Below are 23,995 nucleotides of genomic sequence, written 5' to 3' on the forward strand. Positions count from 1 at the left end.
ATAAAAAAAGTTTGGGCCGGGCCTAGACGGGGATGGGAGAAAATGGAAATTTTGAAATCCAAGTAGAATCTACTCGGCTGCAATGCTGGCTCCAGTGGGGTCTCATGATCATTCAGTCGTCGGCTTTCACCTATTCCAAAAGCTGGGGACCACAAATCTGGTTTCAGAGCTCCAAGTCACTAAATGAAAAAGATATTTAATCAATCCATCATTGATTCAATAAAATATGTATCTGATTGTGAGCATGATTTTGTTTTCTTTTTCCAATTTAGCCAAACACCTTGAAATTGGTCAAGTAAATATCACTGGTATAACAGAGTTCAGATAAAAACATTGTGTTATTTAATAGAAGTTCAGGAGGTCAGAGTCTAATCTCACATTTCCATCCTCTTAGATACTAGATACTACCTAGCTGTTCACAACTCTGCACACATCTTTTTGGGTCCCCTTCCCTCCACCCCAATTTCATCCTTCCAGCTGAAATTTAGCCAGTGCTGTCCTAGGCCAGACAGGTTAACACCAGTCTATTACGTACTGTATGCTAACCCTTTACATTCATCGACTCATTTCATTGTTTGAACAAACTACTAAAAAATCTTTTCTCCCCAAGATTATAGGTAAGAATATATATGACTCTCCCTTGATATGAAAACCTAAAGTAAAGTTACACGCCCAGATCAGGTTCCAGATATACTGTACATAATCACAATAAAAAGGAGTTTTTGGATACAGATATTATTTGATTTTTTAATAAAATATTATTTATTCTGCAAGTTTCTAATTAAGGAAGAATGACCAGGGGGGTCTGATCGGAGTTCCCAGGAGAGAAGAATGGTTGAATGTTCCTGTCTATTTTGTCCTCAAAAGTGTAGATGTGGGAGCCGTCCACAGCATTGTAGAAGGAGACCTTCTTCTCCTCATAGTCCACGTGGATCCCCAGTCTTGAGGGAATCTTTGTGTCCAGAGGGGTCTCTGGGTCAGTCAGGGCCATCAGCTTCCCATCCCAAAGACTCAGGACCCAAAACCCAGCTCCAGGGCTCAGACTCAGTTGTCCCTTCCTGCACACTGAGTCTCGGGCCACTCCCAGCTCCCAGGACTTCTTGTTTCCAACCTCCACCTCCCAGTAACACCCACGCCTCCTCCTTGCTGATAACCTGTTGCCCAGCACACAGGGGTATTCATCAAACCACTCTGGGGTGTCAGTGAGATTCTGGCGCTGCTCTGTCCACCACAGTTCTCTGCCGTCTTCTGACACTCTCAGGTAGGGGTTCATTGTGTTCATATCCAGGGTTACATAGACTGTGCACAAGAAAAACAAATGAGAATATGACTGAAATTTGACAAGTGAAAATGTAACGTGTTATGACTTTTGTGTCTGTGTCTTTTTTCTGATATTGCCTTAAATGTTACCGATTCAAACCTGAGTGAGAGGAGGTGTGATCTTGATGTTCCATCCAAAAGGGAGGATCTGGCATTTCTCTATACGAGATCTGTCAAACCATCATGAAGCAGCCTTGCACTCTCTCACACAGGATCTGTCCTGTGGTTTGACTGCTTGTGCTCATTAATGGACTAACTCTGATGTCTTCTTGACAGTGGCTTTGGTGTTTGATTTTCTCCTTTTCTCTTTTGCATAGAAACAATTCATGTTTTTGTTTTCTGTAAACAGTGAGAGTGTGAGAGTAGTGAGATAATTTGCAGAAGGAATTTTTTTGGGATTGAGTCAAGTTAATATGGATAGAAGAGAGTAGTTTGGAAAAAGGATATAGAAGAATATGTTTCATATGTAAAACTGTTTGTTCTTTCAGCACACTCCACGTTATATGTATGATATTATAATAGAATCAGGGCTTAGTGCATATTTAGCATTAATTTTGGGAATGTCATACTCGGGAAGCCAAATAAAAGAGTCGATATTTCTCAATAAAATATTTTTGAGCTGTTAAAGAGGTAGTTTGTTTGTGAGTGATTTTAAGAGGTAAAATCAAAATCTTAAATGATAAAGTTTTGTTCCAATATTATTTGTTTTTGTTACTGATGATCTCCAAGGCTTTCGATACAACTTGAACCTGAACGGCCTTGAAATGTCACAGTTATCAAAATTCCCTTACAGATATATCATTCCTAAGTATGTCAGACATTTGATCTCATGTACTCTAGCAACACATTAAAAGATTTATTATTTATTTGACAATACTCAAACTCATTTAATAATAATAATAATAATAATAATAATTCCTTACACTTATATAGTGCTTTTCTGGACACTCCACTCAAAGCGCTTTACAGGTAATGGGGATCCCACTACCACCACCAGTGTGCAACATCCATCTGGATGATGCTCCAGTACTCTCCCCACACACCAGCTCTCAGTGGAGTGGAGAACAGAGTGATGAAGCCAGTTCAGAGATGAGGATTATTAGGAGGCCATGATAGGTAGAAGTCAGGGGGAGATTTAGCCAGGACGCTGGGGTAACACCCCTACTCTTTTCAAGAAATGCCCTGGATTTTTAAAGACCTCAGAAACTTGGCGCCTTTTACAGTATATTGTCCCTGTCACTATACTGGGGCATTAGGACCCACACAGACTGCAGGGTGAGGTCCCCTACTGGCCCCACTAACACCTCTTCCAGCAGCAACCTTAGTTTTTCCTAGGAGGTTTCCCATACAGTTACTAACCAGGCTCACACCTGCTGAGCTCTAGTGGGTTGCCAGTTGTAAGTTACACGGTGATGTGGCTGCTGACTATTTATGGAGAATGATTTAGATTTATCATTTCCATTGGCATTGTGGAATAGTAATCTAATTTTCCATGACATCCTATGACCATTACAAGATCTCATACGTATTTTGACTTTACTGCACAGTAATTTGCAAAAGTCCTTAATCTTATCTTATGTAATACAATCCGATCTCCTGGTGCAATTTTGTAATAGCACAGTAATGTAGAACTATGTAAAAGACAGAAGTAAGAATAAGTATTCAGAAAACTTTTGCACCCAGTTTTAATATCTACAGTATATCAACAAATATTTACATTCACCAATTCTTCAAAATGTCTATCACAGGCTGTAAAGCACTAAAGGCGCTAAGGTCATGTGACACAGTTAAAGTTATACTGCTGGCCATTATCTGAAAATTAATAATTAGCTACAAGTCAAACCAGAGGGTCCAGGAAGCTTTTAAAACCTAGATACTAGATAGTTCTACATTAATATTATAAAAGGAATTCTTTAAACATTAAAAGCCTAAATGTCATATTATCTGTTGATGTTGAATGACCAAAATCATTACCTATAGTTTGGTATCTTTTCAACAGATCTGGAAGAAAAAAATAATAATTAAGTTACAAAAGCAAACTTTGACAGGACTTTGTATTTTTCAGAATATGCATAGAACCAAACTACCATTAATCTTTCACTTATACTGTATATCAAGGCCTTCTGTATCTTCATGAAAAGCTCATTATTCATATTGGCAGCATGTTGGTTCAAACAGGTGTTTCAACAACTATCAGAGGTAAACTTGTCTTTTCTCATCTGGTACTAATTTAGGACATAGCAGAATGTATATTGTGCATGTCATTTAAATTTGTATTTCCATTTAACATTATCTGTAAATATGTAAAATAGTAATTTCACATTAAGCAAAATAAACAAGACAATGTATTACAAATTCACTTATTGTAGTATTCCAGTGTTCATTTCTTGTGGTAAGTCTTGTCTGTGAATTCAATGGTCTTTCTTTTTTCCATAAAATTAGTTAATGAAAATGTTGCTACAGTATAAATAAATTGATATTCTCTATGAAGTAAAGGACCTTTTCAAACGAAATATATGTTTTGCATACAAGTTGTAATCTTATCCCTACCATCTTAATCGTGAAGAGTTTTAAAAATCCAGCTTAAAGAAGATGAAAACAAAAACAGGTATAAGACTATTAAAAACTATAAAAAATACACATATGTATTTAATTGTATAATGGCCTTGACAGAAACCAAAAAAGAACTGTTTAACTGCAAGACTGAACACATCTGAATTTAAATGCTGCAAGTGTGTAGCAGATGTAGTCCATGGTGAGGACTTCCATCTGAAAAGAATTCCTCCACTTTCTCAATTTTTGAGCTTAATGGAAGACTGCTGTTGAAACTGCTCTTTTACATTGGACTAAAGAAGATTTTTACATTTAATTTAACAATGTTCATTGTTGCCATGAGCACCTATTTCATGGCAGTACCCTACAAACATCAGTCTTTCTGTACCCTTTTTTATTATTAGTCATCAGGATTTTGTTTCACTGTGGAGTCAGAAATACTGTTCCTCTGAACATTTTGACTACGTACAGATCTTACCCTCAGTTTCGACAGTGTGGTCTTTCTGCACTGTTTGGTCCTTGTGTTCTTTGTTACCTAAAAAGGAATACAAGCGCAAAGTGGATTTGCTGGAGGTAAAGTTTCAAAATGAAGAGTGAAACACAAACGAGTGGAAACAAATGGAAATTATTGTATGTGGAAGTGCATTTGAAACTTATTAAAGCAGGTACGTTTTTACCCAAAGTGTTGTGGGAGTTTGGATCAAGCTACCCAGCCATAATGTTTAAGATGATACTTTGACTTCCTTCAAGAAATAGATGAGATCATCGCATCAATAAACTAGCAATTACCAAATGAGCTAGATGGCCTCCTCTAATATCATAATCTTTCTAATATTATTAGGTATAGTCAGGTAAAGTGTATTATTATTAACATAAAGTACAGTCCATCGATCCAGTTCAGAGTCACAGAGGAGCCAGAGCCTATCCCAGCAAGCAACAGGTGCAAGGAAGGGTACACCCTGGATTGAATGCCAGTCCATCTCAGGGCACACACAGGCACACTCAATTTTCCCAGAAGCCAATTAACCCATCAGCACATCTTTGGACTGTGATAGGAAACCTAAGTACCCAGAGATAACTCACACTGCAATGGGGAAACATACAAACTCCACGCAGATAGTAACCCAGGTCAGGAACTGAACTCAAGGCCCAGTGGTCTGAAACAGCCATGCTCACCACTGCGACACCCGAGTTAGAACTACATATAATTATTTAACTGACTGATAGAGCTCCGGCAGCAAACGTTTTTGCACAGGAGTGACTCTGTGTCATCAGGCACGTTTTATTGTGGAGTCAGAAATACTGTTCCTCTGAACATTTTGACTACGTACAGATCTTACCCTCAGTTTCGACAGTGTGGTCTGTCTGCACCGTTTGGTCCTTGTGTTCTTTGTTACCTAAAAATGAATAGAAGTGCAAAGTTGTGTGATTTATATTGAGTTTCCCAGAATGACACAAACTGAGCAGACACCTGAAGAAGGCTCCACAGCCAAAACATTGTTTCTTTTCTTCTCTTTTCCGCATGGAATAAACCTTTACCTGTTCCTTTATGAGTTAAGCAGTATGAACAGCAGGTACTATTTTATATTAGAAGAGATGAATTCATGAATTTGCAGTGCTGTCCAAAGATAAAGCATTTGGACAGTGAAATGAAAACTATTATTGTTATGTTTGTTTGAGAAATTTGTATTTATGAATTTTCATTAGATTAATATAAATGATAAATACTATATATAGTTATTTTAAAGACATATTTCCTTTATGTATCTTCCAGACAGAGCTCTGAGGTACATTACCTGGTTTAGAGAAATACCTCTTACAATTCACTATCAGAACACTGTGCTGTGAGGGTCTTTATTAACCAGCCTTACATCTCTTATCTGTCACCTTCCTATTTGTTTGTATTAAGGCTAATCCATCTTTGATGGGTAATGGTATTATAATTTACTACAAGCATACAGTAGGAAAACTAAGCTGCCTACCCAGTACAAGTCAATACATAGATAGTATATACAGTACATTTTATAAAGTAAAGGACATTTTATCATGTACCTGTAAGGACCAACACACCATTTTATTGAATAATGTGACTACCACAGTCAAACTCCCACCAATCAAGCTATTAAAAATCACACACCAACTATTTACATCCAAGTATGACAGTGCTACAAAGGAACTAACTGTCCTGGTTCCTAGGCAGATAACTGTTATTATTGTACTTATAGCTACAGTACTGGTTTCTCAGCAAGTGCTTGAGAGTTATTGCCCTGTTTCTTTAGCACTTGGCGGACTGGTGTCCAGAAGGGACTAAGTTACGTCTAAAGAACCTCAGAGGAGGTTATGGAAACTAGGATTGAAGAACAGTTAAGTAATAGAGCAGGAGACAGCTTAGTTCGCTGAGGGATGGTGAGACTTAACTCATAAATCACTGAGCCCAGGAACTTGTGAGCTAAGAGTTCAGAGGTCTTATCTTGGTTAACCTTTTGGTAGAGCAAAGGAGGAAGCTAAAGAGTCTTCCTGGGCTTGTTAGCTGTTAGTTGCCTTAACTCCTAGTCTCAGTGGTAGCTGACAGTTCCCAGAGGACCGGAAGCAAGAACATCACTACTCTTGGAGGAGAGTACATTTAGTAACATCAAGCAGGTTCTCTTCGCCTTAATAGTACATTTCCTAAGGTTAAGGGAAGCCAGGTGTCCAGTCCTGGTGTGAACGGTATCTGGGAGAGAGGTAGAGACGTTAGATATGGACTGTGGAAACAAATGCGATAACAGGCCAGAAAGAAACTACCACTACTCCCCTATAAATTTGTATTGGACAGTAGCAAACCTCCAGAAAGACTGCACAGACAAACTTGTCTCACAGAGACAAGCAGCTGTTTTTGTTACATTGTTAACAGACTATTTGTGGCTAATTACCAATCTTAAGGAAATTATTAGAATTAGAGGTTTCTGACTTACCTTGTAGTTTTCTTCTCATACACCAGTAAACCAAGCCCCCTCTTATTATTACACCCAGTCCAAGCTGAATTGCTGCAGGCCCCGGCCAATGCCACTTTTGAACACCACCTATGATGGCAACTGTGTAAGATAAGAAACAAAATAAAAATTGCATTCCTTTCGTCTAAATACAGACATCAATTGCAGTATGTGTTGTGTTGTATTTACAATGTTAGTTTTCGTGTGTTTTGCACTCCTTGACCAAAAAGCAGCACAGCTTTTCTGTTATGATGGAGATTAGCATAAATTCATTAAGGATGCAAACATTTTTTCAGTACTATGTCAAGATAAAAAACTGTAAAGCTGCAAAGCATAGTAGCTTAAAAGATAACAAGATACTAATGATAGAAGGTGGAAAGAAAATAGTGGGCATGAGTGGTTGAGCTGGAAGAAATACCCTTGCTTGTGGGAATGCTGAAGTCTCCCATGACCATGGGCTACAAGCTGCCACAGGCGTGGGTGTGATGCTGACATAATATTAAATAGTTTGGGTAGAAGTTATGGATCAAATAATACATTTAAAAAGTGTCTGTTTTTCATTATATTTTTTGAAAATCTGCACCCCTCAGAAAACAACAAAAAGAATTGTGCTTATAGTAATGAATATCACACAAGTTATTAGTATGAATTTTGTAATCAGAGAAATATTTTTAAAAATTGAAATACATTTTTAACTTCCATTGTCCCCATGAATATAGTGTATCTTATACATGTAGATTGTACTGGTTATTCAACTTTTCAGCAGCTGCAGTTTCAAATTTACACACTCTCATACATCAGAAAGACCACCGAAACTAAAATTATTCTGCAGCTAGGATCACACCTTCTCCCTTCCCTTAACGACAGACTACTGTTCTTTTAAATTTTCTCCATTCATTGGAAGTTTCATTTCACACCTCTCTGCACCCATTCTGACTTCACACCTCTTGATTGGCCTCTCTTTCTGTCCCCTGCTCCCGCCTCTCACTCCTCCTCCCTCCCAACCTTTGTTCTCCCGCTACTTTACCTTTGCCTACTGCCCTGTCTCTCTCACACCTGAAGAAGGCTCCACGGCCGAAACGTTGTGTTCTCTTTCTTCTTTTTTTCAGCATGGAATAAACCTATTACTTGTTCCTTTGCAGCCTACGCATGCTGACGCAGCTACCCACCTGAACTACATTTCAAATTGATCATTTTGACCTGATTAATTAATTAATCACAAATCAAAACTGTAGAACAAGAGGGCCTGTAGAACATAGTGGATGAGTAGGTCCTGCTACAATTTTAATGAAAAAAACAGTCAGATTTGTTTAATTGGCTAAAGCGGTTAAACATCTAAAAGGGCTTTTTTTTCAATTTCAAAATATTGCTTAAAACTGGACAAAATCATTAATGTGGTCCCTTTTTAACATCATTTCTCAAACATTATTAGAGGAGTTTGATATTTCCTCCATTCCATTGTTCTTTTTAAAACAATTTCATAAAGCAATTAATTTTAATGTAAAGACTTCTAAAAAGTTGCACATTTTCCAATAGCTATCCAGGACATAATGTGTCTTGCAAAAATATTCACCCTCTATATATACCAAGAGGCACTGCAACTGCTATTGCTTCAACTATTTTTTTGCTTAAGAGGCAAGTTCTTCTTCTCATAACTGCTCCTGTTACCACTAAAAGCACTCATCACCTGCCTTTCCAATATATACTGTGAGCATAGAGTGTTTGTGTCAACAGTATCTACATGTACACAGCAAACTGCAACAGCAAAGGACACATACAGTATGTGTCTACATTGAGCAGATATTTGACCCAGTCCTTCGAAATTATATGCATTCTTTTTAATTCAAAATAATCAATCATCATTGGAGGGGGGGCAAAAATACTTTTGCAAGGCACTGTATGTGCATATGAAAAATTATCATCGGATAAATAATTAAACACAACTGCACAGAAGGTACTTCAGCAACTCTCCCAATGTAATACACACAGAAAACACTTAATTTAATATTAATGTTCTTTATGTAATTATACAGTGTGAAGACAGTTTATATGCCTGGGTTTTCTCAAGATTAACCCCAAATCAAATAATTTTATGGTGCTTGTAAGCAAATAAATATCGAAATAGTGGATAATAACACATAACGGATAGATACACATGCACAAATCACAGAGGGCTATATAACATGCTGATGATTTAATTAGTTTATTAATGAAAGTACAGATCTCAAATAACATTCCCAAACAATATTAACAAATTCAATGCAGATACATCATTTAGAGCATTTTAGCCTGGTCACATTGTAAATGTATTTACAAAATAGAAAACTTACCATTTTCAATATCTGCTGCAGTAATTTTAGAAATTTCCTGTACGAATGAGATAATGCGAGTTCAATATTTCTACTCATTTCTAACAGGATGATGTTATATTATTAGGCTGTGGGACCTTCTTCGGGTGTAGGACTGCCACTTTCTGACTTGATATTTACCAAAAACACTTCAGTGACATGAACTGCATTAAATGTCATTTTTGTGATCATATTAGAATGTCTGAATGTATTTAATTGGGATAACAGACACTGACTGAGCATCGTGCAGTAACATTTAATGGAAACACCATTTAGACGGTGTAAAAAACATGTGAAATATACTTTCACCTGCCTATATTCACAACTGTGTAAACAGTAGAGAAAATGACACACAATAGATCAGATAATTATAATCTGTAAATTACTGCCAGAAGAATTAAATGTTAATATAGTTTATTTTGAAAATAAAAAAAATCTGAATGTACTAAAATAATATCAAGTAAAACATTGTTTTAGCCAAAATACTGCCATGTTGGTGTTTGATATTATTCAGATTTAGGACTGTGCGACTTGTGTTTACTCACCATCGTGTAGGCGATACACAGCTTCTAGATCTGACAAGAAGAAAATAATTAAATTAAAACAAGTCCTTTCTAAATGCCAGTATATTGCAACAATCTACTAATTACAAACAATGCGGATTTATATGTAACAAAATTTTGAGAATAAGCTACAGTACCGATCTGAATTAAAGATGAACACCTATATGAATGAACGTTTTTCTATCTAGACGAATTTCTATTGTTTTCCTTCTTTTGAGAAAACTAACTGTTGTTAATTAACATTTGCAAGATACAATTAAGACATAAATGACATTTCTTGTTTTACTATTCGAATAACGTTGGTGTCATTAACGCGATATACAGGTTTTAAGAATACGGACTCAGTACTGCATTCTATGGAAGGCGGGATCCGCCAGGGAGTATAAAAAACGCGCTATGGTATCTCACAATTCCAACTAAGTATCTGAGAATTGCGACTTAAAAACTCAGAATTAAGTGTTCTTAGCTCAGCTGGCAAGACCTGGGTTCGAGCCAATGCAGTGAGGCACGAAGTAGGGTGGGAGCGGCGAGGGCACAAGCCCTAGAACAAGAATCCGTCGCAATAACAAAAGGACAGGCAATGAAATGTGGGCTATTTCGAAGTCGCAAATGTGAGATATAAACTCGTAATTCTGAGTTTTTAAGTCGCAATTCTGAGATATAAAGTCGGAATTCTGAGATACCATAGCGCGTTTTTTTTTACTCCCTGGCAGAAACGGTCTTTCATAGCATTCCCTTTTCTACATCTGCAATAAAACTGTTGCTGCCTAGGAGACGCTGAGTCTCGTTTTCAGGCAATGGAGAACGAAATAGGAGATATTGGCAATGGAGAAACTACATCACCTTTTACTTACAGTAGTAGCGCAGCAGCACAAAGCAGCTTTGCAATGCCGTGTAGCGACAACTGTTTTAAAGGTATTGCGTTTCACCAAGCTGGACCCACAACTTTCGGGCAGTCCTTCAGATTCTGCAACTCTTCTGATTAAAAGAAGCTCCAACAACAGGGCAGGTACAGTAGTCCCAGTTGTGCGTACTTTGTGATACACGTTTTGTGAAAGTCAAGGAGGTAACAGCTTACCCAATAAGAGGCAAGTATTACAAGCTGAACGAACTGCCGATTGGCTGCATTTTATACTCTTAACCTTGTTTTTAACCCTTCCTTCATTACAGATAGGCCGTGAGCCTGGCGATATCTTAATTTTCAGTGACTTTCTTCTTTGGCAACACTGCAATTCATCAGTTATGTCAATGAAATTTGAATTGGATTTTATATCTATCCGTTAGGACTGCGCCCACAATCAATTGAGTTTCTGAAGTACATTAAGATTATTTCCATTAAAGCTGCTTTCAACACCGAAAGTGAAAGTTTCTGCTGATTCATTTTGGAAAAAAATATCCAACGTTCAGCATATTTACACTATGACTGCTAATTTACTAGCGCTTGCTCAGAGTAACAAATATGGGCAGCAAATCTTCTTAAAGCTTTGCAGAAAAATGTTCCTTTCTAAACATATACAATTCTTAGCTGATGTAGTGCACATCTTTTGTCACTATAAAATAAAAACCCGGACCACAAAACCATGAATCAGAGCCATTTGTCACATGCATGGCCGGTTAAAACACAATCATGTAAATCACTGTTGTGTTTGAAAGAATTCACTAAGTACACCTTGTGTGTACTGAGAGAAAAATTGCTGTGTACAACACGGTATCAAACATTTAACGACATTTATCATTTTTTTATCTTTAAAGCGATACGATGTCCACTCTTTGAATTTCCTTCTGACTGGTGCCCTACATCTTTCCATTATTTTTATTTTTCGAGGCAGAAACAATGGCCGGAGGGGATTGGGCTTCTCACAACTTTTACTAAATAAAGTAAAAAAATACTTCAGCAGTAAGGGTGAGTAAAATAGAAATATGTGTAGTTTCACCTTTGGATAAGAATGACTGAACAAACGTAGTGTATAGCAAACTAAACTGACATTGACAAAGAGAATTGTGTATGATGAAAAATCCTAATAAATCCTAAATCTGCAATGCGAATACAGAAGTAAAAGTGGGACTAGATCAGGGCTCTGTGAAGTTGGCCCCCCTACAGACAGCACAAACGATGAAACCCCCCTCATTCGTTAGTGCTACATTTGTGCCGGTTTGTACTGTTGAAAGTAGCGTTTGTGCTGCTTTCCTTTCCGAGATATAACGCCTTGTTTTGGGGGGTCGTGACGTCACTCAGCCCCCCAACAACGTCGTAGGGGAACCGGACCGGTTTTATTCGTTAGTGCTTCGTTTGTGCCGGTTTGTGAAAGTAACTTCCCAGCTGCTTTTGTTCCCGAGATATAGCGCCTTGGTTTTCAGGTGATCACATGACCATGCACGGTGACTTTGACCTCCAGTGGCCCCGTCTGCGAGTTCAAGCGGGTGCCAGGATAACAAGTCTGCAGCTTTGTTTCTCTGTTGGCCCGGGTGATTTTGCTTTTAATAGCAGTATCTTCTGTGCGTTTGTGTGAACAGGAAAATTAAATGTGTCACCAATATCGTACCCTAATCAGAACAGTTGCGGATGTAGCCTTAAAAGGTGAACATTAGCGAGCAACTGCATGTTCTTACAAAGAGGCTTTAACCAGTACGTCTCAATATTTCATAGCTGTGACCTTTTTCCACTCCTTCTCTTTCTCTGCATTGCTCTCTCGCTCCGAAGATGGTCTCTGCCCATACCAACCCCCTTGACACCTGGGTTAGGGTTAGTCATGGATCCTATCTTGATACACGCATGGGAACAAGTCAAGTTGAATGGACAACCCATCGAGGGATGCTCTCAATTAGCAAATTCAATGATCATAAAAAATTATCTTTGCCGGCCTTACGGCCCAAATCAGGCCATCAAAAATATCGGCAACTCACATTTCAACTGGGTGGACCACTTGGTGGACACCCAGGGATAGATTACACCCATAAAAGGGTTTTAAAAAGATTTGTCTGCCTGGGGATATATGCCGATGTCAGGTGTTACCATATCAACTGTCCAGACTGTCAGCTTAGTTCTCCAAAGCACGGCACTGCGCACCACTGCAGCCCTACCCATCACTGAGGAACCCTTTACTCACATTGCAATGGCTATACTAGGTTCTCTGCCTAAAACATCCCAGGGACACAAATATGTGTTAGCAATGCAAAGAAACAGGTAATGGGTTTATTCCATCGTATTGCAAACAACACTTTTTAACCCTACAAGTCTGGTTTCAGACAATTACACAGCAAAATTTCCCATTGGCCCTTACCAATCATGGCCTCCTAATAATCCCCATCTCTGAACTGGCTTCATCACTCTACTCTCCTCCCCACTGAGAGCTGGTGTGTGGGGAGAGTACTGGAGCATCATCCAGGTGGGGCTGCACACTGGTGGTGGTGGAGGGGATCGCCATTACCTGTAAAGCGCTTTGAGTGGAGTGTCCAGAAAAGCGCTATATATGTGTAAGCAATTATTATTATTATTAAAGTGCCCTTTAACAGGTTAGTGTTAAAGTCACTAATCATTTTCTTATGTCCTCTGCTACTGATTCTCTATCCCTAATCTTGAGGTCAATACTACTATCAGTTTTAACTGGAACTGTTACCTACTTAAATGCAGAGATGTAGTATTAAATTCAGAAATGAGACTGTAACAAGCAACTATAGTCACTGTGGGAGTGACTCTGCTTTTATTTCTATTTTGTTTAGTAAGGTCACAACTCCTGTAGGAGAGGATAACAAAATTATTTTCTTACACAGTGCAGAGTTCACACTCACACAATTCACACATATATCCTAGTATATGTATATACAAAAATCCACATCATAGGAAGCTACTAAAAAATTATAAAAATCTTATTTTTTTCACTGTCAATACATTTTTACATATTTTGTGGGTTTTTTTTTCTACATTCATTGTAGAAAAAAAAAAACATTGTAGAAAAAAAAATTGTCCTGTCTACAGCATCGACCATGCTAGTGCTTCTAAGGATAGATACAAGTATTTTTCCTTAATGGATTTGTACAAATTTGGATTAACAGTTTTAGAACAGAAATACTAATCCTGGAGGCAAATCCTCAGACTTTTTCAAATGAATGATATCAACAATGAATTCCAAAATGCATTCTGTGTCAAAGCGTCTTCACAACACTTTCAATAGCCACTATTCCCATTCAGGGTCATGTTGGCTGGTGCCTATCCCAGTGGATATTGGCAGGCATTTAGCGCAAGGCAGGGTACACCCTGGACCCTCACACTGGGGTCATTTTTGTTACAGAAGCCAACTAACCTACTGGTACATCTTCGACTCTGGGAGGAAACTGGAGCACCTGGTGTAAACCTACATGAACACTGAGAGACCATGCAAACTCCACACAGACAACACCCCAGGTCCGGAATTCAACCCAGAGCCACAGTACTGCGAGGCACAACCACTGCACCACCACTCCAAGTACATTCCATTTTAAAAAATAACAAATTTGCCAAGAAGTACTCAGGTAGGTTGCAGATATTACAATATGTGAAATTAAAGTGATGCTGATACTGTATTTTTACTTGTCAAGTTTTATACATCTGCTTGCTTCAGAACAAACCAGTATATGTTTAAATATGAATTAAATAGGCCTAGATGACCATAATAGCACATAGCAAAATTGACACCTCTCAAACAAACACATCTTGTGCATTACCACACTATGCTCCCAAGCACCCAGACAAATAATTTCAAAATAGTAGTTTTTTATATAAAATAGTTTTTATCATTTTAACGCAGCTGCAAAAACATGTAAAATGAAACAATTTGTATATACACAGTTTCAGTTTGACCCTTATCACTTTGAAGTTTCCAAAAGTTTCTTGGACAACTGCAACTTATTTGTCAAGGGTAAATTTTTAAGGAGTTCAATTAAAAGTGATGATAATAAAAGATATCCAAAATGGTCAACACGACTTGTACATAGATCGTAATACATTGAGTTTTAAGATTTACTTTAGCAGGATATTTTTCAAGGGCAGTTAAACTCCTGTTAATGATCCTGAGTTATGATCAGAGGGTCCAGATCGCTGTTCCCAGGGGAGAAGAAAGGACGGACAGTCCTGTCAATTTCCTCTTTGAAAGTATGGATGAGGGTGTATTTTTCACTTTTGTTGGAATGTTTAGCAACATCAGCATTGTAGAAGTGTACTTTCTTCTCCTTATAGTTCACATAGATCCCAACTCTTCTGGGAACTTCTGTGTTCAGTGGGGTCTCAGGGTCAGTCAGGGCCGTCAGCTTCCCATCCCAAAGACTGAGGACCCAAAACCCATTTTCAGGGCTCAGACTCAGTTGCCCCTTCCTGCACACTGAGTCTCGGGCCACTCCCAGCTCCCAGGACTTGTTTCCAACCTCCACCTCCCAGTAACACCCCCATCTCATCTCTGCTGGTAACCTGTTGCCCAGCACACAGGGGTATTCATCAAACCGCTCAGGATTGTCAGGGAGATTCTGGCGCTGCTCTGTCCACCACAGTTTTCTGCCATCTTCTGACACTCTCAGGTAGGGGTTCATTGTGTCCTCATCCAGGGTCATTATCACTATAAAGTAGAGAGAGGGTATAAGTTTTCTCTGTCTCCACTTCAAATACAATCCACCTCTTAGAACACTCCAGTGCAATAGTGGGTTTCTCTAAACAAAGAGGTTAAAGATTGAAAATTGAGCATTATTGAGAATAGTTATAGCTATAAATGATGGTACATTGTGAGCAGTAAGCTGTGTGGAAACTGTGTGTGAGGCTGAGCTGTACAAGAGCTGTTTCTTGAGAGAAAGAATGAGTGTATTGCGCTGGGCCAGAGAAAGACCCTGCTGGGGCTTGATAAAGAGATCAGGGGCTTAGGTGCAGACTAAGTCTTGTGAGCAACTGTGGGCTTCGAATAAGACAGCACACACTGTATGCTTAGCCTGAAGTCAGACAGGGATTTAAAGTCAGCTGTGGGAGCACATTCGATTCAATGAATTTGAGTGCTCTGCATCAGCTGACCAGATTTGAAGAGACTAGAGTAAAACTTGCTTAAACGCTCCTTCCCGTTGACAGTTTCCTTTATGTCACCTCTAGAATAAACTTGTCTGGTTTTCATGCATTATAGAAATGTGTTCTTCGTCTGTTTCTTTTTATGATAGTCTTCATGTTTTACTGAGAACATGAAGTATGTGGAGTGCTGAAGCAGCAGCATGTTCAAGAAAATGAACCAAAGATATCACTGTTCTCAGTAAGCCATGGTACACTCGTTACCAGTAGATAAGGAATCTTAGGATCACGGCTATCCTCTTCATCAAGGTTGCCAAGGTAATTTTAACCCACTCTGATGGAAACTATTCCACCCACCTAACCTTAGTTTCATATCAGCTACATATTAATTTATACTGGAAATCACATTAAATACAATGCTGAGTGCTTCAACATAACAGAACATCCAAATGAAATTTAAATAAGAACTGAACATCTCAGTTTATAGAATTAAAAAATAATAAAATTAATTAAAATGGAGAAGTTACCTTCAAAAATATGCACTTGAAGGAAATCTGGAAAATATAAAATCAACAAGTTAGTTAATATATTCTTGGGTTTATAACATTTGAATCACTTGTAGTGGGTGAACTACTGTTGAATGAAAATGTAATTGATGACTCTGCGTTCCAAAAATCTCGGTGAATTGATTTATGGAATATTTGTTATATAAAACTTTCCCAGCTGCTCAGCCTTCCTGATCTCACCACTCTTGTTTTTGAGCTTTTTTTGAAATAAAAACTTTGGTTTTTATTTCTTACTTAATTGGAGATGTATTTCTTCCATTTCTTTCCACAGAAGTTTCAATGCAGTAATTTGTAATTTGTTATAAGTATAAGTAACTCTAATTTGTTTGAAGTAACAGAGGCCCTGTTGTTATGTAATGTTATTAATATTCCTATTTATTACTTTCAGTGCTCAAGTACATGCTACTGTATCCTTGTAAATTGTGTGTCTCGCGTTATTATTTATAAGTCATTCATCATGTGTTCTTCAAAGCTGAATACCAAGTTTTCTAGTTAAGAATTTATTTGTTATAATTTTAATAATTTATCATTTATATATTTAATTGCTCTAAATAGTCAAATAAGATTGTGTTGGGAGCTGATAATAATGTCTGTGCAAATCATGATCTGGAGGGGCCCCTTTCCAAGATCTTGTCTAGGACCCCAAAAAGCCCTCATATAGCTTCAAGTGCATCATTTAATATACATACAGTAATACCCTTTACATAAATAGCTTGAAAAATACGGACTTGGCATCAGTGAATTACAGTGTAGTTCAGGGGTCAGTAACCTGTTTTGTATCCTGTGCCACTTTTCCTGCTGTTAAATTTAACATGTGCCACGTACTATCAGGTGGTTTCAACGGTTAATCATTTTACAAAAATATACTAGAAATGTATTATAAAAATGTATTTAATTGACAAAGTAGATCACAAACACACCTGTAATTAACAACCAGTTTTAATCTTTTAACTGCCTATGTACAGTACAATGCCAACAATGTTGCATATACACCGCTGAATACTTCTATCCGAGAGAGGTACGTCTCTAATTTTAGCCAAAATATCACTTTTGTTGGCAAAGCCCTCAAACACATCTTCGGTGCATTATGAAAAGATGTTCATTTAAAAAATGTGCAATATTATGTGAAATATATAGTTCCACTGTTGCCTTATTAGAAATTTTGAGCCTTTTCGTAAAACTTCAATAGACTGTCTTTAGGTTTGGCATATGACTCAACATATTTCTTTATATATTTGGCTCTGTCAGCAGTATCCATATGTAACAATGATAATTTGTGTTAAAATGTCTCAAAACATTAAATGTGTGTGCCACAATAGTTTTGCAACATAATGTGCAGGTAATGCTTTTTCCTTGTGGCATAAACCATTCTTTCCATGAATTTTTGAAACAGTCGAGCTTTCTTTGGCTGACATTTTTTGAAAAGGGTTGACTTGCAACAATACCAAATGTTCAACTTAAAGCATTTTAGTCATACATATCTCACTCACGCACAAGGTTTTTTTAGTGCAGTTACAGAATACCACTTAGTCAGAGACTACCAGTTTATGTCACGGGGAAGACGCTAGATCAAACAGGACTGGAAACTACTGTACCAGTCTGGCTCTTGTCCGTCCGGTTTATGTAAGGACATGCAGCGACCGTGACGTGATTCTCATCTCTTAATTTGCTGTCACGCCTCAGGCGCATCAACATTTCCACTCTGCTGGGATTTAAGTAGTCCTCTTTAGGATCAAGTATGTAGCAGATCAATCCCCACAAATCCCAATTTTTGGGGTGCTTTTTGTACCCTACGCTAAGTCTCAGCGGGTTCCACTTAGCACGTGTGCCACAGTTTGCCAACCCCCGGACTAGAGTAAAACTCTCTCAAACTCTCTCCCCATTGACAGTTTACCTTACCTCACCTTTAGAATGAGCTTGTCTGTTTTAGTGCATATGCTAGAGAAATCGCTCTTTCATCTCTGCCTTCTCATGATAGTATTCATGTTTTACTTGGTTACAAGGCTTGAATTTAAAGTCAATTATCCAGGGCTCAGTCTGAGAACATGAAGTGTTTGGAGTATAGAAGTAGTGGAAAGTTCAAGGAGATGAACCAAATGAATAGAGAGGATTAGAAGGAAACGAGTCTGTCGTTGAGAGAAGAGGGAAGGTGTGATCCTAGTTTCAGGATAATTTTGGTTTCAAATGTCTTTCTGTAAAAGGAGTTTTGATATCAATCTCTGAAAATGCAGATGAAGAGATCAGCAAGATTGTGGCTGTTAGAAATGAAATGGGGAACTAAGGGTTTGGAGACATCTTTGATCCTGACAGCTATGACAGTGGAGGACCAATTCTGAAAGACATATAAGAGTCTGGGTAGGTGGATCAAGCACTGTGCATTTGTCCAGGGTGTGCTTGAGGGCTATAAGACCATCATTGTGGAGAAATATGATGTACTGTATAAGGATGAGATGTCCAAAAGTGATAAAAAACAAATTAAACATTCTGTGCCCTGAAAATGGAAATTGTTAAAGAGTTGGAGAGCACGGTCAGTGTCCTTAATATACTGTATGAAGGAAGCCCTTCAACCAGTGGTCTCATAAGGCTGTCGAGAAATAAATCACTCGTCTCAGCCAACCAGGTTACACTCATTTTCCTTTATGCCAGCATCACACTACGTAAATTTTCCTAGGATTTTCAGTCGTAGCCATATATATTTAATCGTAACAAAATCACAGCGAGTTGTAGAGTGTCGCAGCGCGCGCCCGTTACCTTCAGTTGTGTAGTGTGACACCCCCAGAGACTCTTAACAGCCCCTACGACTCTTTGCGACCCGCTACAACAAAATCAAACTGGTCTCATTTTCTCGTAGAGAGTCGTAAGTCGTAGGATTGGGCAGTGAGCCAGATGTGTAATAATATTACGCGTTATAGCGCAATACTAATTTGTTTACAATATTTGTTTTAAAGGTGTTTTATCTTTTGAACTTGTATTTTTGTAAATTTCTTCTATATTTATAAAGAAGAATTGTATTTTTGAAGATTATTTGTGGAAAACAATGCCTGTGTTACATTTTTCAAGATGTTTACGTGCTTGGTCTCCGTGTTGGTTGGCTGCCAAAATGAGGCGGCCTCGCGGTACTTTCACGGTGCAATACGAGATTTGGACCCGTGATGAAAAGTCGTGAGGGAATCGTGTAATTAGTCACCCCCTGCGATTCCTAGTCGTATAATTTGACGCCCTCTAGGACAGAAAAGGCAGCGAGATTCAGCAACTGCAGTCGTTAAATTTGACGTGCTCTCTGACTAGAAGTCATGTCGAGTCCTGTAGTGTGATGCCAGCTTTAGTTACTATTAGCTAAGTAATCTTAGGATCCCATCCACCCACTTCATCAAGCATGCCAAGGTGATTTAAAACAATATGACAGGGAATCTGTTACCAGACTCCCAAAATCTCTGTGTAACACAACATTTTCTGTTGTCCGCATTAAAAGCACTTAATTTCAAACAATATAATCTTGTTTTCACTGCTGGTTTTGAAGGGGTCTGCTGGATTGACCTTTCAGAATTTTTGTTATTTGGATCAAGTCTCCTCATACGTGTGTTCTGTTACAAATTGGAAGAAAAAAAAATGACATTCTCTCAGCATCCTGGATCAGCCCAGCTACAGTACTAGGACAGCAGCCCCTACTCTGCTGGAAACTGTTTCACCGCACCTGATGAACCCTAGCTTTATATCAATTATATATTAATTAATATGGAAAATTTAATTAAATGCATGTTGAGTGCTTTTTCACAACAGAATGCACAAACGACAATGAATCTGAGCTGAACATTTCAGTTTATAAAATGAAAAAAAAAACTATTACAAAAGAGACATTACCTTCCAAATGTTTTATCTGAAACAAACCTGGAAAACCTGGAAAATATAAAGTCATCTTGTTAGTTAATATATTCTATTGTTTATTATTAACATTATGTCATCATTCGTATCATTTCAATTAGCTAGAATCAGTGATGGAATGAGATACTAGTGAGATACGATCAATTGTCTACTATGATACTGTCCATTTCAAAATGAATGATCTCTTCTCGGGTTATGTGATTTTAAGGAATGGTATTCCTAGGCCATTCATGATGGCATATAAGTTGTGAGGCACCAGATGTATATATGTAGAAGAAACATATACACATTCATCTGGAAGTTTGTCATGTTTCCTCAAGCGTATATATATGAGGTGCCGTTTAGGCCATTATTCAAACTTTACCTTTCGTACACACACAAATTGCTCTCACACTCTCCATTTTACCTCTCACACACACACAAAAGGCTCTCACATTCACTAGTTTTACCTCTAAGGTTTTATTACTTAAAGCTACGGCTTGGCACAGTGCTTGATGCGGTTGAGGTTGCTTTCTTTCCTCCATCTTGTAGAGCAGTAGAAAATGAGAAAGCGTGTTGATAAATTCTCAGCCAATCACATTGTGCCGTTTAGACGGACTGCCTACATTGGGCCAAAATTTGCATTTTGTGTGAATGTGAGAGGTAGAACTAGTGAATGTGAGAGCGTTTTGTGTGTATGTGAGAGGTAAAACTATTTGGATCATTATTTGAACTGTAGATGGGCTAGAGAATTTCAGTTTTTCTTAGAGTGTGAGGAGACTTGATCCAAATAATGAAAACTATTTGGCTCAAGTCTCCTCATACTATCTGTTCCAAACTAAGAAAAAACTGAAATTCTCTAGCCCATCTACAGTACTGAGACAGAAGAGCCTACTTTGGTGGAAACTATTTCACTCCACCTGATAAACCTTGTTTTATATCACTTATATATTAAATTATACTGGAAATTAATGTCCAAACAACATCTGGATTTGAATGTGACATCTCAGTTTAAAAAAAGAGAGAGAAATTACCTTCAAAACGTTGTATCTGATGGAAACCTGGAAAATATAAACTCATGAGTTAGTTAATATGTTCTATTGTTTATTAACAATATTAACGTTTTCATTTGAATCATTTAGATTAGCCAGAATCAATCAGATTCTAATAAGCATAATAATTTGATTACAATAACACTGGACATTTCAAAATGAATGATTAGGCAAGGAACTGTTCTCAGGATAGATGATTTTAAAGAATAGTGTTCCTACATTAGTCCTTATTAGTCAGTTCATGATGGAATATAAGTTGTGAGACACGAAACATACAGTATATACCTGTAAGGAACAAACATCATTCTCTGCATGTGTGCATGTATGTGGCTATAGGTATTACTGCACATAAACTATACATTAAACCAAATAAAAGCTTTTTATCTGAAGCCCTCTGAGAAAGAAATATAAAGTTCTCAAATTTCCAGAAATGTAGGTATAATGTATAAACAAACATATCTGTGTTTTCCCGAATTCACTACTCTAATGCTCTACTCTCTGGGGTATCTAAATCTACATTGAACAAACTGAGGTATGTCCAAAATTCAGCAGCCAGAATCCTGACCAGGTCCAGTGCAAGTGTTCACATTACTCCTATCCTGGAGTCCTTGCACTGGCTTCCTGTCAAATTCCGTGTGGACTTTAAAAGGACAACCGATGAGATCAGATCAAGAGAGAACAGAGAAAAAGAATAGACAGAGAAAGAGAGGAGACAGAACATAAAGCATGTGCCAGGTGAGAGGTTCTTTTCTGAGAAAAAAACCTTTCTGAGGAAAGACCTGAATGAAACTATTTGTTTAACCTTGCTAAGTGAGCCTGCTATTCTGTAGTTTTGGGGGAATTTTGATTTCCTAAAGTGAAGAATCTCTCTGAGTGCATTTTAGAATAATGACCTTTTTAGGATATGTTCCCATTTATTTTGTGACATCTGAGTTGGCAGAGATAATGGTTTAACTGCAGGTCATATTCTATTTAGTTTATTACACAAATTCTCTCTTCTTTGGCCTCTGTAGGCATTATTGAAAAGTCAAGTACTTGGTAGCAGTTTAGGGGTTTTCTGGGTAGTCTAGACATTGTCACGCCCTCATCCAACCAGATTCCCACACGGAAGCGCTCTCATGCTAATTACACTCCAGCCCTGAGCACTTCTTCCAAACGACTGTCAATCCCTGTTCCCTATCAATCAACCAACCACGACACCACCTGTCAGCGCACCTTCCTCCTCTCACAATATTTAAACCCTCTAAAACCCTCTGTTCTTCGTTTGGTATTGGTCGCCCCTTCAGAGCTCCTACCTTGCCGTCCTTTCCAAATCTTCTACGCGCTTTTGGATAAGAACTACGGACCCCCCCCTGACCATGTTTCTCGCCTAGCCCTCTCTTGCATTGGAAGCTTCTGGGTCTTTTCCCTTTGTCTCCTGACCACTGAGGTACCGCACTGGGTTCATCCTCTCGATTGGTCTGCTGATCATTCGTGACAGACATACAGTAGGTCTCTGAAATGCCTTGTCTGTAAACTTGTAAACAGAGAAACTTGTGTGCTGTATGTTTATGTTGTATGTAGTGTGTGTCACTATCTTTGTTAATAAATATGTGTTTATCCAGGTGTGCCTGAATTAATACGTTTTTCACCAATGCTGTGCCAGAGAACAAACAATTCACTTGCCTCTAAACTATACCAACCGCTCGGGTATATTCTTGGCAGAAATCTTTACAAGCAGTTATTTCCTGATTTTCTCCATTTTCGTACCCCTCATTTGTTTCAATAAGTATGTATGACTAAAGGTATTATTCACCTTGTGTTCTTTAGATATTTTAGTATACCTCAATTTAGATCATTTAATATAATACATACTGTAGCGGCGAGGCTTATTAATAAGAAAGAATTAAGTGTTCTGAGCTTCCCAAATTAGGCCCCATTTCTCTGTTCATCTCTGTGGTGCAGCCACAGAGAAACTATTCATGCAGGCTGATTTAAGGTTCCTTTGATAAGGTTTCCTAGGACAGCTCCCAAAGGGGGATGCACTTAGCTAAGCCTGGCTATCATGATCAATGGTCATCCATTGGCGCCTATCTGTCTAGGGAGTGCCAGATGGACATCTGGACTGCATTCCTAAGTGTCAGGAGTAAGTGACTCATATCTCACCTTGATCAACCAATCAGGGACTGGTAGGGCCGAGTAACCCACGTGGGACTCTGATGCCCATGGAACTTTCAGCCAATCAACGAGCTGAAGTTCCTCCAGGTAAAAACAGGCAACACAGAGAGCCTGAGAGATTCAGTGAGATTCAGTAGAGAATTCTTGGACTTTTCTAAAGGGAATTCAAAGGAGAATTCCAGGGCAGGACGGCCCAGGAGCAGAAGGCTCCCAAGGGCAGGACATTCTCGCAGCGCGCCTCCTGACTATCCTGAGACTCAGCCCGGACAACCACGGAATGGCCAGTGTGTCCGAGTGCCAGAACTTTCCTTTGTTCTAAGAGTCTAGAGCGGAGGTTGCCAGAGAGTAACCAGAGGATCCACCCGAGGTTAGCACCAGCAGCAGGCCTCATGAACAGGTCAGAACTGTGGACAGCTGAATCACTATTCAGAACTAGCTCTTCATCAGGAACGAACCGGTCCTCTTCCTGACTTGCTGGGACCCACAGTCATCTTGTCTCCTGTGCACAGTGCTAGTTAAAGCCAACACTAACTAGCCGGTCAGTGAACATCAGCAGCGCACCGTCGCAAGCCGCACAGCACAGCCTG

General features: G+C 38.5%; 2 protein-coding genes across 2 annotated transcripts in view; both read right to left on the reverse strand.

The window, feature by feature from the left end:
- Positions 1-781: 781 nt before the first annotated feature.
- On the reverse strand, positions 782-10,712 carry LOC148833660 (E3 ubiquitin-protein ligase TRIM39-like). Its single transcript, XM_088915281.1, has 8 exons — positions 10,611-10,712; positions 9,739-9,768; positions 9,176-9,212; positions 6,828-6,947; positions 5,214-5,270; positions 4,352-4,408; positions 3,295-3,321; positions 782-1,299 (listed from the first exon to the last, which is right to left on the reverse strand). The coding sequence occupies exons 2-8, from the start codon at positions 9,739-9,741 to the stop codon at positions 782-784; spliced, it is 819 nt and encodes a 272-aa protein (XP_088771407.1). The 5' UTR covers positions 9,742-9,768; positions 10,611-10,712.
- Positions 10,713-13,446: 2,734 nt separating this feature from the next.
- LOC148833661 (uncharacterized) overlaps positions 13,447-23,995 on the reverse strand; it is a 40,083-nt gene continuing 29,534 nt past the window's right edge. The window contains exons 27-30 of the mRNA XM_088915530.1: positions 21,234-21,260; positions 20,200-20,235; positions 16,300-16,326; positions 13,447-15,341 (exon numbers count right to left, since the gene is read on the reverse strand). Coding sequence (XP_088771656.1) covers positions 14,794-15,341; positions 16,300-16,326; positions 20,200-20,235; positions 21,234-21,260 — 638 coding nt within the window. The 3' untranslated portion in view covers positions 13,447-14,793. The remainder of the gene's footprint in view (positions 15,342-16,299; positions 16,327-20,199; positions 20,236-21,233; positions 21,261-23,995) is intronic.

This window comes from Atractosteus spatula, chromosome 5 (genome assembly GCF_055471065.1).
Source record: "Atractosteus spatula isolate fAtrSpa1 chromosome 5, fAtrSpa1.hap1, whole genome shotgun sequence".
NCBI classification, from domain to species: Eukaryota; Metazoa; Chordata; class Actinopteri; order Semionotiformes; family Lepisosteidae; genus Atractosteus; species Atractosteus spatula.